The following is a 13,969-nucleotide window of genomic DNA, read 5'->3' on the forward strand; positions in this document are numbered from 1 at the left end:
CGCGTGCTTTTTGGTGTATAAGCTCCGCCCATAATTATTGCAGAATAACCCATGGATGATTTTCTTCTTTTTTTCTATGAAATTTGGCACGTGTCGTGTTAGAATCCTGATAAGCCTGTGCACATTGAACATTGATGACACTTTACGCATATGAATCTACTTAACTTAGCAAAAACAATATACCTCAAACTGCTTTGTTTCAAAAATGCAGATTTTTTATGCCCCCTTTTAAAAAAAGGGGGGTATATTGTTTTTGGCCTGTCTGTCGGTCATTCTGTCTGTCTGTCTGTCTGTCCAAAACTTAAATAAATATATATAAGTTATGTCATAACTTTTGCAATATTGAAGATAGCAACTTCATATTTGGCATGCATGTGTATCTCATGGAGCTGCACATTTTGAGTGGTGAAAGGTCAAGGTCATCCTTCATGGTCAAAGCTCAAAAAAAAAATAAAAAAAAATCAAAGCGACGCATTAGGGGGCATTGTGTTTCTGACAAATACATCTCTTGTTTTTTCTTCCTTTGTATTGACAATTTCTATTAATATGTGTTTTCATTTGGAATGAAATATTTGCAAAAAAATACAACAAACTATACTTTCTTTAGCCTCAGCTATTCTTAACTCGCAAGTCATATAATATTGTTGATGAATATGTGCCAAATACTAGCAGGCCACTGTGGGTACCTTGGAAAGAAAAGGGATAAGTACTGGACTGAAACTGTTAAATTACAGTTTAAAAAAAAATCTTTACAGCACATGTTATTTAGTGAATGTTAATGCTGATCGTTATGGATGTTGTTCACTATCCTTAACATATATGTCTTATTTAAATATGGCTCTGAAACAATGTACAAATTAACATTTGTAAAGTTTAAATATAAGTTTCAATTTCATTGTTTCTAACCTCCATATTAATTCAAACAATCATTTCACTAAGGCATGCACTTTGCTAAGTCAATAATTGTATTGTGCCATTTTGCTTTATTTGTAGTTTTTGGTCCTATTTGAATATGTCAATAAACCATACACAGAGCCTCTTGATAAGTGTTCCTGACTGGTGAAACAAACAGCCTCATGATAAGTGTCCCTCTTCTGGTGTAGCATATAACCTCTTGATAAGTGTCCCTGACTGGTGTAACATATAACCTCTTGATAAGTGTTATTGACTGGTGTAACAGACAGCCTCCTGATAAGTGTTATTGACTGGTGTAACAGGCAACCTCATTATAAGTGTTATTGACTGGTGTAACAGACAACCCCATGATAAGTGTTATTGACTGGTGTTACAGACAACCTCTTGATAAGTGTCCATGACTGGTGTTACAGACAGCCTCTTGATAAGTGTTCTTGACTGGTGTCACAGACAGCCTCTTGATAAGTGTCACTGACTGGAGTAACAGACAATCTCATGATAAGTGTTTGACTGGTGTAACAGACAGCCTCATGATAAGTGTCCCTGACTGGTGTAACATAACCTCTTGATAAGTGTCCCTGACTGGTGTAACAGGTAACCTCTTGATAAGTGTTCTTGACTGGAGTAACAGACAGCCTCATGATAAGTGTTCTTGACTGGTGTTACAGACATCCTCTTGATAAGTGTCCCTGACTGGTGTAACAGAGAGCCTCTTGATAAATGGTCTTGACTGATGTAACAAACTGCCTCTTGATAAGTGTTCCTGACTGATGTAACAAACAGGCTCTTGATAAGTGTCCCTGACTGGTGTAACAGACCGCCTCTTGATAAGTGTCCCTGACTGATGTGACAGTCCTCTTGATAAGTGTCCCTGACTGGTGTAACAGACCGCCTCTTGATAAGTGTCCCTGACTGATATAACAGACAGCCTCTTGATACGTGTTCTTGACTGGTGTAACATACCGCCTCTTGATAAGTGTCCCTGACTGATGTAACAGACAGCCACTTGATAAGTGTCCCTGACTGGTGTAACAGACCGCCCCTTGATAAGTGTCCCTTACTGATATAACAGACAGCCTCTTGATAAGTGTCCCTGACTGATGTAACAGACAGCCTCTTGATCAGTGTTATTGACTTGTGTAACAGACAACCTCATGATAAGTGTAATTGACTGGTGTAACAAACAGGATCTTGATAAATGGAAAGCTGAACATATTCTTTCGAGGCTTGGGGCTTCAGCAGATGAGAACTGCGTGTTATTTATGCAAATACACATAAGAAGGATGCTTGGATTGGTTTTTTAAAATTTATGTTTACATTTTGCATATATCATTTCCAAAACGAACGAAAATTAACAGACATTGACACATGTGTATTGTCGGAGATGTTTGCAAAGCTGTCATCTTTAAGTCCTGTATCAGTGTTCCAATTTTAGTTCGGATTTATTAAAGTCTACCCATAATTGGAACAATACGCAGAAAATATTAATATAAAGGTTTAGATTGCCTAAGTGACGTTTTGTTTTTACCTGTATGAATCAATTGCTTTACATTAGTAATGGTTTTCCAAAAAAATAAATACAAATAAGCTTGCAACTAACTAAGCTTCAGAACGGATATAATTATGAAACCTCAGAGTTCAATGAAAATGATCTAAAATGCATCAGAGTGGGCATTAATCAACTGTTATAGTGAGCTTTTAAATTTATAAATGAACTGCACTCATGTCATATCTTGACATCTTTGCACTGCACCGGGTCATATCAATTTAACTCGGCTGTTTTCGAAGAAAACCCGAGGTATTGTCATAGCCCTCTCGTCTTTCGCCGTCCGCGTCGTCGTCTTCGTCCGAAAACTTTAACATTGGCTATAACTTTTGCTATATTGAAGATAGCAACTTGATATTTGGCATGCATGTGCATCTCATGGAGCTACACATTTTGAGTGGTGAAAGGTCAAGGTCATCCTTCAAGGTCAAACAACTTTTCTTTTTGTTTTTCATGTGTATCTCATCGACCTGCACATTTTGAGTGGTGAAAAGGTCAAGGTCAATGATGACCTTCTAGGTCAAAAAACAAAATCAAAGCAACCGGTAGCGGATCCGTGGTCTAGTGGTAACACACTGGCTTCACAATCCAGAGATCGCTGGTTCGATCCCCGCTGCACCTAACCTACTTACTCGTCTTTCGCATGAGACGTCAAACCGAGGTGCAGTGTACTAGGTGCTCTACACCGGGCACTAAAAGACCCAGGGTCACCTCTGGAACGGGGTGTCTCCTGTATTTTGCATATGGCCATATGGGAGACAATCCCGGTGCACTCGATAAAAAATGAAGACACACAAAAATCAAAGCACCCACAGCTGAGCGTTGGCATCCGCTCGACGGTGCTCTTGATTCATCAACATGTTGAATGTAAAGTCGAATTTCTCCACCAATACGAATTGTTTTAAGAGACCCTGGCGATATGTTACTCGGGGGACAATGGTTGATATCATTTTCGGTGCAAAAACTTTTTCACTGGCATACCTTTAAAGAAATTTGTAAATTAAGTGCTAAATAGGGGACAAATCCCTGCATCGTCGACTTCAAATAGCCATATTTCAATGAATCCTGAATAATAATAGCCAGGATTTTTCTAACATACATGATAATACCTCCTTTTCATATACTAAAAGATATTTTAATTAAAAATGCATTTAAACAATTATAGAACTGGATTTACTTACCCTATCGAAATTCAGCAAAATTTGTCGGAAACGTCCAACTTTTCACATCATATCGGGTTTCCGGGGGTGAAGATATTGTCTGTTAGTTTTCTTGGTCCAATACAACAATGGAAAAACATCACACCGTCACAGAGGTAGGGTACTTCATTGATCATCACTCTCACAAAGAATATCACAATCAATATCACTCCCACAACGAATATCACTATCGCAACCAATGTCACTCTTACGGCCAATTTCACTCTCACAATCAATATCACTCTAGCAGGCAATATCGCTTTCATAAGCGACTCCCTCTCACAACCAATTTCACCTCACAACCAATATCACTATCACAACCAATATCACTCTCGCAGACAATATCGCTAACATAAAAGATATCCCTCTCATAACCTATATAACCCCACTACCAATGTCACTCACAACCAATATCACTTTCCCAACCAATTTCATTCCCACTACCAATGTCACCCCCAAAGCCAATAATATTACTCCCAAAGACACTATCTCTCTCACAACTAATATCACATCCACAGCTAATGAAATCACTCGCAAAAACCATTATCACTTTTACAACTAATATCACTCCCAAAGACAATATCCCTCACAACTAATATAACTCCCACATTCAATAATATCGCTCCCAAAATCAAAATCACTCTCACAACTAATATCACACCCACAGGCACAGCCAATAATATCACTCTTACAACTAATATCACTCCCAAAACCAATATCACTTTCACAACTAATAGAACTGCCACAGCCAATAATATCACTCCAAAAACCGATATCACTTTCACAGCTAATATAACTCCCATAGCCAGTAATATAACTTCCACAACTCAAATCACTCCGACAGGTAATATAACTCCCACAACCAATATCACGTTTACAACTAATATAACTGCCACAGCCAGTAATATAACTTCCACAACTCAAATCACTCCGACAGGTAATATCACTTCCACAACCACCACCACACCCATTATCAGCTCACCTGACATCCTGCATATAAGCCTTCGTGAGGCAATGTACGCCAGAGTGACTCTCGTCCAATAAAGCGCCCTCTAGCTCCTCAGAAATCTGAAAATATGGAGATAGGTTGGCGGCAATGTTAAAATTAGTTACTAGTATATTGCCCAGTATTATGTGTTTGAAGTAGAAGTCACGCCTTGAATACTGGGCAGGAATACATTATCTGCATTGCAAGTCCCCATGTTCACATATTGCCTTATTGGCTAATAGTTGGCTAGTTATCAGGAACATTATTGCTATTTGAATATCAAAAGAACACAGAACAACACCATCAACATTTTGAAGCGTTAAACACCAATTTCATTACTAATATGAAACAAACAAATATGATAGTGCAAGTTTGAATGAAAACAGTTTTATAATTAATGTTATAGCTATATTTGCCCCCCCCCCAAAAAAAAAATCATTTACGTGGTAGTCAGATCGAGTCTAGGAAATGTTTTTGCAAGTTTGCTGTTTGATGACCGCTTTACGGTAGAATTATGCGAACAGACATCGATTTATTCCTAAAGTACAAAGTCTTCTGCGTTGTTTGATATCAAGGTTTTGCAAATCGGTTAAACATCTTTGGAGATGTGAGCTTCGGAAATTGGCTGGTGTGCCGAAATCAGCATTTCAACACGGCCGGTAATCAAGGGCGCCACCTTTTTTTACAATGCATTAATAAATGAGCCAATGCTTCTTTCGAGGGGGCGCTAAGAACCGGATGTTTTGAATTTTCACGGATAATTCTTGACGATGAGTAGGTTTTATGTTGTTTTTTTTTTCAATATATTTCGCATTATTTTAAAAATCGGGCAATGTAGTGCGATTCAGCGAAGATTAATGCATCCACAAAACACAGAAACATACAATCACAACTCATTTGGAAACGTGAGGACCTTTATAATTTGTGGCATGGTGGAGTTTTTGAAAGCAAATTGATGTATTTTGCCTGCACCCTGCATGGGCCGGTTTAATGAGAGCGACAATGGTCGGATGAGTATGGTTATACCAGCGAATAATCGTCGTGCGACGATTACCGGGTTTAATGGAGAGCGATGATCGTCAGTCGACCACGAGTTGTTCGACATACTGTCGAGCGACCGCAGTCCACCCCTCACACCACGACTGTTCGTCATTTGACTGCTCGCCGCTTGACTGCTTGTCGCTTGACGCTTTGTAGGCACCCAAGACCCGTGCAAAATGACTGGCCAAACCGTCGTCCACACAGTCGCGCGTTTACAGTCGGGTTTTGTAGTTTTTCATTTAACCGGCCCCCGAGATGATAGGATTTATTTTTCTGACTAATGCTCCTGCTTTTTCTCTATCTCACGACTCCAAGTGTTCTTGAAAACGAGTATATTCGCATAGGCGACTAAGCAGTGCCAGTAAAATAAGAACGAAACTGATAGTACGGTTTCCAAACAATAAAAATAGCACGGTAGGTTTTTTTGCGCGCTATAAATAGCAAAGTAAACTTTCCGGCAGCTTCACTTTTGTTTTTGAACTTCCGGGTACATCAGCTATTTCGTTGAAATGATCTTCTGCTGTTTCGGTGATAGTGGTGAACCTTTATTCAGGGAAAGTTAGTTGTAGTTGTGTTACTTTGAAGCGGATGACATCTTGTCAATTTTTAATCCTTTAACTTATTAAAGGTTCATATTTAGCAACAGGCAACGTTCAGGTATGTAGTTGTATTGTAAATTCTGTGTGTTTTTAATGTACGAAATTTGGATTTATTTCGTGTTTGTTCCTTAGCTGTTAGATTCAGGCGAATAGCCATTGTTATACAGTATAAATTGTATAATTATCTTATTGGTTTTTGTTAAACCTGGTTACCTGGGTTGTCAGAATGCTGGTGAAATTATCTCCCCTTCACTATCAAATTACATTACATGTTATATCAGACACAATGCACACACAGCGTTCTTGAGAGCAAGAGCGGGGTCGTTTCAAGAGTAACAAATACTTTGTAAGTTGTTTTCCCGTGTTTCATGGTTTAAAACCCCATTAACACTCAAACTCAAGGAATATTTCGTAAAATAGTTCGTTAAATATTTTTTTTTTGGGGGACAATATATTCAACACATGTTCATGTACCATGTTAGTGTTTGTGTGTCGTATAAATAGATATCGGAACGGGAAATTAAAATGGAATATGTTTATGCCACAAAAAATCAAAACGAGCATTTTGTATTTTGTTAAATATGTGTTACAAGACCACATCTGGCGTTGACATTTTGGCTATTGCTATACGAAACAGCTATTTTTTATGGGTTAACCTTATTTTACGAAATATTTTACGAAATATTCGTTGATTTTCAGTGTTTATGAGGCTAAAAGGGTTCAATGCCAAACTATTGAGATTGTGTTGATATGATTCATTGATCATTTTGAATATCGATTATTGTCATGTCATAATTGCTTCGATTTGCATACGAGGTCAAGGACGATCACTTAAAACTATAATAAAATTATAGTAAATATTGTATGTGTATGCTTTTTCATCAAATATTTTTTGACTTCAGAAGGAAGTTAGAGTTTATAATATTTTTAATTATTTGATTTTTAAGGACGAAAACCAAAGCACTGACTGTTTTCTACTGTTTACATATGCATTCATTATGAATTATGAATATTATGCTAGTTAATAAACTATAAGAATTTGAATGCCTTATTAAATGTTAAAAATTTATCTTATGTGTTCCGCAAAGGTCAAGTTTAACACCATCCATTAAAAAGAAAAGCGTACAATATTGTAATTTGTTCTCTTTGCAGATGGCTCGATGGAACAACAAACAGAAACACACAACGAGGAAACAGAGGAATGCGTGGAAAGCAGACAAAGCTGTGGAAAGCAATTCGACAGATGATAAAGAATTTTCAGAGACACTTTCACGACTTCTGGATGATATTGCCGTTAATAAACACTTAATACAGTTTAGACGGAAAATAATGTTCTCTTATGAACGTGAAATGACACTGACACAAAAAGCATATGGGCGTGACAGACGAAATTTTGTTTTCGGAAGTCAAATAGAGGGCACTACAACACTTGCAATGATGTCCGACACAGACGTCTTACAACGTTTTGATACGTTTCGTTTGTTTCTTGATTCAGAAAATCCGCAAATTCAGCCGCATGCTCACCAAATCGTAATAAAGGTGAGCACAATATGTTATTCTTCACAGAATTGTGTTTTAACAATGAGTGAACCATCAATACAAGCATGGCGTTTTAAACAATTGGATTCTAATCGGGATCCTATTGATATCGTTGATTTTTTTCAAAGCGATAGGACAACAACTAACGGACTTATTCCACATGCATTTATTTTCGTTTGGGCAAATTTATGTCCAGAAATACTTAGGCAATCAAAACGACACGGGCCTGCAGAAACTATAGGGCTCACAGACTATGTTTTCGCATTTTACTGTGAAAGTCTTCCTAAGCAATGCAAGTTCGTTTTCGAAAGACCACGCCCCGGTCACTGGCCTTCGGAGAAGACGTTGAAAAAAGCCAAGAAGTATGGCGTCTTTATAGTTCCACAGGGACCGACCAAAAGTACGAACATTTGTACGTACGATTATTTTGATTTTCAATGGCGAATTTCCACAAATCTAACAGAGAGGCTATTAATGTTCAGTTTAGCTACAATACATCTGAAAGCATATGTTCTGACAAAGATGATAAGAAAGGAGTCGTTTATGCCAGAATATCGAGACAGGCTGAGTACGTTTCATTTCAAAACAGCCTTCTTCTTTGCGATCGAGACCACCAGGCCTGATGTGTGGATGGAGAACAATCTTATCAATTGTGTCAAGTGCATTCTTTCAACTTTGAGACGCTTCTTAACACGCCGCAATTGTCCACATTTTACCATAGCAAACGTTAACCTTTTTGATGGGAAAATTGAAAGACACGAGTTTCCAAAATTGGTGGATAAACTTACATATATTATGAATTCACTGCGGACAAAGATCGAAGGTATTCAAATGGACAACATTGGACAGACGCTTAATGAGCGCATTACAAGAAAAAATGAAAGCAGCGGATATTGTATGAATGGTTCAGCACTATTAAAGTATGTTTTGCATTTTTTTCTTGTAATGACGAATACGTTTGATTTAAATAAACTTTTAAAAATACCCGATAATCACAGGAAAGGTTTTTTTGAAAATGAATATTCACACGTTGAAACAAATTTTAGTGTCCCGTTCGGAAAAGACAGAAAATATGACTATGCATTGCGTGCGTTCTTGTCAACTCTGGCTGGGATGGGGGCGTCGGCGTATTTAAAACAGACGGCAGAAGGATGTGAATATAATCACGATGGCATCAATAAAGCGAGACAAATGTTTTTAAAATCTATTGAGTCTAATATCATTGGCAACTACATGCGATACGCTTCCTTCCTTTTCTGCAATGGAGAATATTATGAAGCTTATAAATATTTTGAGTTGATAGAAAAACAGATTGACGCAGATAAAAAAATCAATCTCATGTACAAGTTGTGCGTTTCTCCATCGGAGTCATTAGCATTGGAGATCGCAAATCAGTCATGTGAAAAGTCTTATAAACAAGCCTTGTCTGTCTTTGTGATATTTGGACAAGCAGAGGCGATGTGTGTTCCTGAGTTCTTGAGGTGTGAAATGTACCGAGGGCGTTTCGGCAGCTTCGCTTCATCTGATTTTATGTTGCCAGATAGTAGAAGGGACGACTGCATTTGCGTGCAAATCGAACCTTATCTCTACTATCTTCAGTACCTTACATACAAAGAACTCCGCCAAGAACCTAAACAGTCAGAAGCGTTGATGAAATTATTGATATTCACTAGCATCAGCAAACCCGCAAGATTCATCTCGTTTGCGGGAGATATCTTCTTATCCCATTTTGATACATCTTTAAACATGCTAGGGCACTGCCTCGAAATGGAGCAGAAGTTTGAATCGGCGTGGACGACTTACAAAACATCTCTACAAATGATACCCCAAAGAAATGCGGCGATCCTGCATACAATTCGGCTTCTGTGGACAGTTTTTCAAAGTCTGTCGACTTCTCTCGTGTAATAGGTATGTGACTCAAACAAGACTTAACACTGAAGGTAATTAATATTGCAACACATCGCTTTCTTAGTTACTACAATTATTGCTGTTATTTTCACTTTGGTTGTAAAAGTATGATCCAATATGGTGACTGCTGTATGATTCTATTCCTTGCTTAACGAGGTGTAGTAAACATTCGTAATAGCATAAGAAGATGATGATTCATTTCATTCAGCTTTTGATTTTTTTTATGCGGGAGTAGATTTGCATATTTTATGCACGAAGCCATATAAATATCAGTTCGATTTACCGCACTTGCTACTGTTGAAATACTACTGCTATTTTGATTATTACTATAATTCATATATATTATTTTGATGATGATGATTATTATACAAGGCTAAAATTTTATATTTCGACTCATGCAATTCTGTTTAAATTTACAAGGTTATCAAATTGTGACAAGAGACCATTTTGTTCCCGATAACTGAATGTTTATGCTGTATTTGGTGAAGGCTTGTCCAATATGTGCGCTAATAAAAGGTTGTCTATTTGTTTAACATCCATGTTTCTTTCTTGTGCATGCTTTATATGCTCGTTGTTCACGGTGAGCGTCCACTGTGTTCCTTGTTAAGGCGATGTGTTCACAGATTCGACTTGATACAATTTCTCTTGAAATCTCGGTAGGATCGGTTTATTATGTATATGAATATTTGAATTATAATATTTTATCATTAAATTGAAAATATAATTTATACAAATTGAACAATCAATAAGTCACAACATAAACTAATATAGATTGGTATTATTATTATTATTATTATTATTGTTTTATTATTTTTATTTTTGTTATTATTATTTTTATAATTATTATTATTATTATTATTATTTTTATTATTATTATTATTATTATTATCATCATCATCATAGGCGGGGGGAGGCGGACGCCAAAATCGCCAAAGTAAAGTCAATTCATTTGATGTTTCACACTTAACTAGATCTAAACCTCCTATTTAAACTCATTTTTCTTCCTTTTCGTACACAACATTTCTCACTAATCACAGACAATCGCTAAATGTTTTAGCTTTAGACTCTCTGTCTCCCGGTTTTTCAAGTCGAACTTTGAGATTCTGATGTATCCCTCTTTTTTCACATTGATTCTCTTTTCGCTGCGTTTTATGTCAACACAGATAAATGCGCCAACGCCAAAACGCTATATCCATCCGTATTAGTATAAACTATGCACTTTTTTTGGCATTATAAGATGGTACTTTGATGAAAGTACATAAGGTGTGACATGCTCGAGAAGTGGTTGTCAAATCCTTCAAAATCACTAAAATCGTGGAGCTGGACCCCCTAGCAGGACTTTGCTCTGCATCAACCAGCAAATCTTTCAATATCCCGACCCCCCCCCATCACCAGAAATCTTGGATTCGTCCCTGATTATTATTATTATTATTATGGTGATGTAAATGTATTGTAATGTAACGATAAACCAAATGATCAGATGTGACGACTTTAGTTCTGACAGTTCAAGATACAAGATTTAACTAGAAAATTGGCATGCATTCACTGAGATCACATTGATCAACATGTTCATATATACCAAAATATGAATTATTTAAAGTAGCTGTCATAATTGAGTCGTGTTCTGAGAAAACTGGGCAAAATCTTGTGCGTAAAGTGCCATCCCAGATTATCCTGTGCAGTCCGCACAGGCTAATCAGGGACGACACTTTCCGCCTAAACTGGATTTTCGCTAAGAAGAGACATCATTTAAACCAAAACTTCCATAAAAGCGGAAATTGTCGTCCCTGATTAGCCTGTGCGGACTGCACAGGCTAATCTGGGATGACAATTTACGCACATGCATTTTGCCCAGTTTTGTCAGAACACGCCACATATGAGTCGTGTTTTACACATTCAAAGTTTAACATAACCATTTTCTTTTTAATTAACGAAGGTTAATGTATAATCTAACTGTTGATACCTTAAATATGTATATATAATTCTTACAACAAAAATACACTCCATTTCTTTCGAAAGTCCACACTTTTTTACTGTCATACATTAATGCACGTTTTATGTTCATTGAGAGTTAGAAGTTACACAGAACATTAAAAGTATGAATACAGATTTCAATAACTAAATGAAATATATATCCGACGGAAAAGATACATATCAGCAAGAGGAAGTCGAGTTGTCTATACGTCAGGTTAACTCGGTCAGAATGTTTATCTGGACCATATCAGGGATCGTAGCCTATGGTCTCCACGCCAAAGGTCAAGGCCTTAAAGGAACTTGTTCACGTTTTGATAAATTGACAAAATTGAAAATAATTGTTTCAGATTTGCAAGTTTTCGATGTAGTTTTTTGCAAGTAAACAGTAATACTTAACATTTACCCTGCTGTAAAATATCCATTATATGCATCGTATGACGATTTCAAACCTGAAATTATAAAGCGCTACACACGCGAGACGATTGAATAATGCGGAAAGTTCTGTTATCGTTATATTTTGTGACATTACGAGGATTGTAGACTTTTACTCCATGAGTCAGTGGTTGGAACCCATGGGTGGCTTACTTTTTTCTGTCTTTCTTCAATTCTATTTTTGTTTTATACAGAAGCTCCTAAGTTTAGGTGTTTACATTTATCAATTTAAAGCATTCAATGACTTTAAAACATGCAATTATCTGACAACAAGTTCCTTTTAACACTCGCAATTTAGTAGAGTTAAGTTGTACATTTTGAAAGTTATTAACTGGGATTCAATAAATTCATCTTATATTACATCGCTGAGTGTACCAAGAGCTTAGTGATTAAATTATTGTCAAATTATGAGTTTATGATTAGTAGAACGATATATGCATTATATTTCAATGGCCGTAGTGTTATATGCATACATCACTGTTTCTTAACTTTTCAATCTATATCAAAAGATTGGGGTAGTTTCTGGTTGCCATCTGTGAATATACCCCTTTAATAACACATTAAACTCATCGAACAAACGAACACATCGGATTCATGTTAGAGTACATACTTCACGGACAGTGTAAACTTGCGAACAGTTGCTCGGTGTTAAAGCGATTCAGTAATTCTCCGTCAAATATTAGGTCAAGACTGTTTTGTTGTTCTAAAATGCATTTAAACATCGGTACATTATTGAGTAAACAAAGCATATCCTATCTATATGTGTGTTACCGATTATATATATATATTTTATTTTATAATGGGCTAGTTTAGGGAGCGTTTGAGGAAATTTAAGGGCATTTAACCTCACATAAGTAAAACCGGTATCCTCTCCGCTCGCCACAAATTGTTTATCTACTTAATATTTTCGCATCTCCGTTCGCCCAAAATTATTAATCTACTTAATATTTTCGATATAATTATTGCCAATGTATCCTTGAGGAATTTATTTTAAGGGTGAGTGTTTATTCTGGACATAAAGGGGCTGTCCAACATATTTGGCATGTATTGAAGCTTGTCATTAAATGCTTTAAATGCTTTATATTTATAAATTTAAACATTTGAACTTAAAATCTCCAGTAAAAAACAAGAATTTCAACACATAACAAACACGTTGTTATATAGCTGAATCATTATGCTAATGTTACGTGCGACGTAGATTTTCAAACAACGGTCGTCAATATATCCTCATATAACGGAGGCTATAAACAACGGAGAGGGTACTGAACCGCCTCACCACCGTGAGTTGCAATAAGAAGTAGCATCCGTAAGGCTATAAACAACGGAGAGGGTACTGAACCGCCTCACCACCGTGAGTTGCAATAAGAAGGAGCATCCGTAAGGCTATAAACAACGGAGTGGGTACTGAACCGCTTCACCATCGTAAGTTGTAATTAGAATGAGCTTTCGTAAGGCGGATATAGAGCGGCAGAGCTGCTGATAAATAGCTTGCGGAAATCGACAAGGTCACTTTGCGGGCTGCAAAGTGGAAAAGCGGTACTCACTGAAGAGGATATGTGGTTGATACAATATGAAACAGTCGTTCTCTGAGAAAAGGGGGTTTAATGCATGTGCGTAAAGTGTCGTCCCAGATTAGCCTGTGCAGTCCGCACAGGCTTATCAGGGACGACACTTTCCACCTTAACTGGAATTTCGTCAAGAAGAGTCTTCTTTCAAACGAAAAATACAATAAAAGCAAAAAGTGACGTCCGTGATTAGCTTGTGCGGACTGCACTGGCTAATCGGGAACGACACTTTACGCATTTGCATTAAACCCCCTTTAATCAGA

The 13,969-nt window shown here is 37.0% G+C and overlaps 1 protein-coding gene across 1 annotated transcript; it reads left to right on the top strand.

Annotated features, from left to right (window-relative positions):
* Nucleotides 1-6,175: 6,175 nt before the first annotated feature.
* On the top strand, nucleotides 6,176-10,245 carry LOC127838675 (uncharacterized). Its single transcript, XM_052366544.1, has 2 exons — nucleotides 6,176-6,346; nucleotides 7,441-10,245. Exon 2 carries the CDS (start codon nucleotides 7,441-7,443, stop codon nucleotides 9,730-9,732), a length of 2,292 nt encoding a protein of 763 aa, XP_052222504.1. The 5' UTR covers nucleotides 6,176-6,346; the 3' UTR covers nucleotides 9,733-10,245.
* The last annotated feature ends 3,724 nt before the right edge of the window (nucleotides 10,246-13,969 follow it).

The sequence above is a fragment of the Dreissena polymorpha genome, chromosome 7 (genome assembly GCF_020536995.1).
Source record: "Dreissena polymorpha isolate Duluth1 chromosome 7, UMN_Dpol_1.0, whole genome shotgun sequence".
Lineage (NCBI taxonomy): Eukaryota > Metazoa > Mollusca > Bivalvia > Myida > Dreissenidae > Dreissena > Dreissena polymorpha.

Bases quoted from the DNA above. Each gene is read 5' to 3' on its own strand.
- LOC127838675 (XM_052366544.1), top strand. From the start codon at position 7,441: ATGGCTCGATGGAACAACAAACAGAAACACACAACGAGGAAACAGAGG.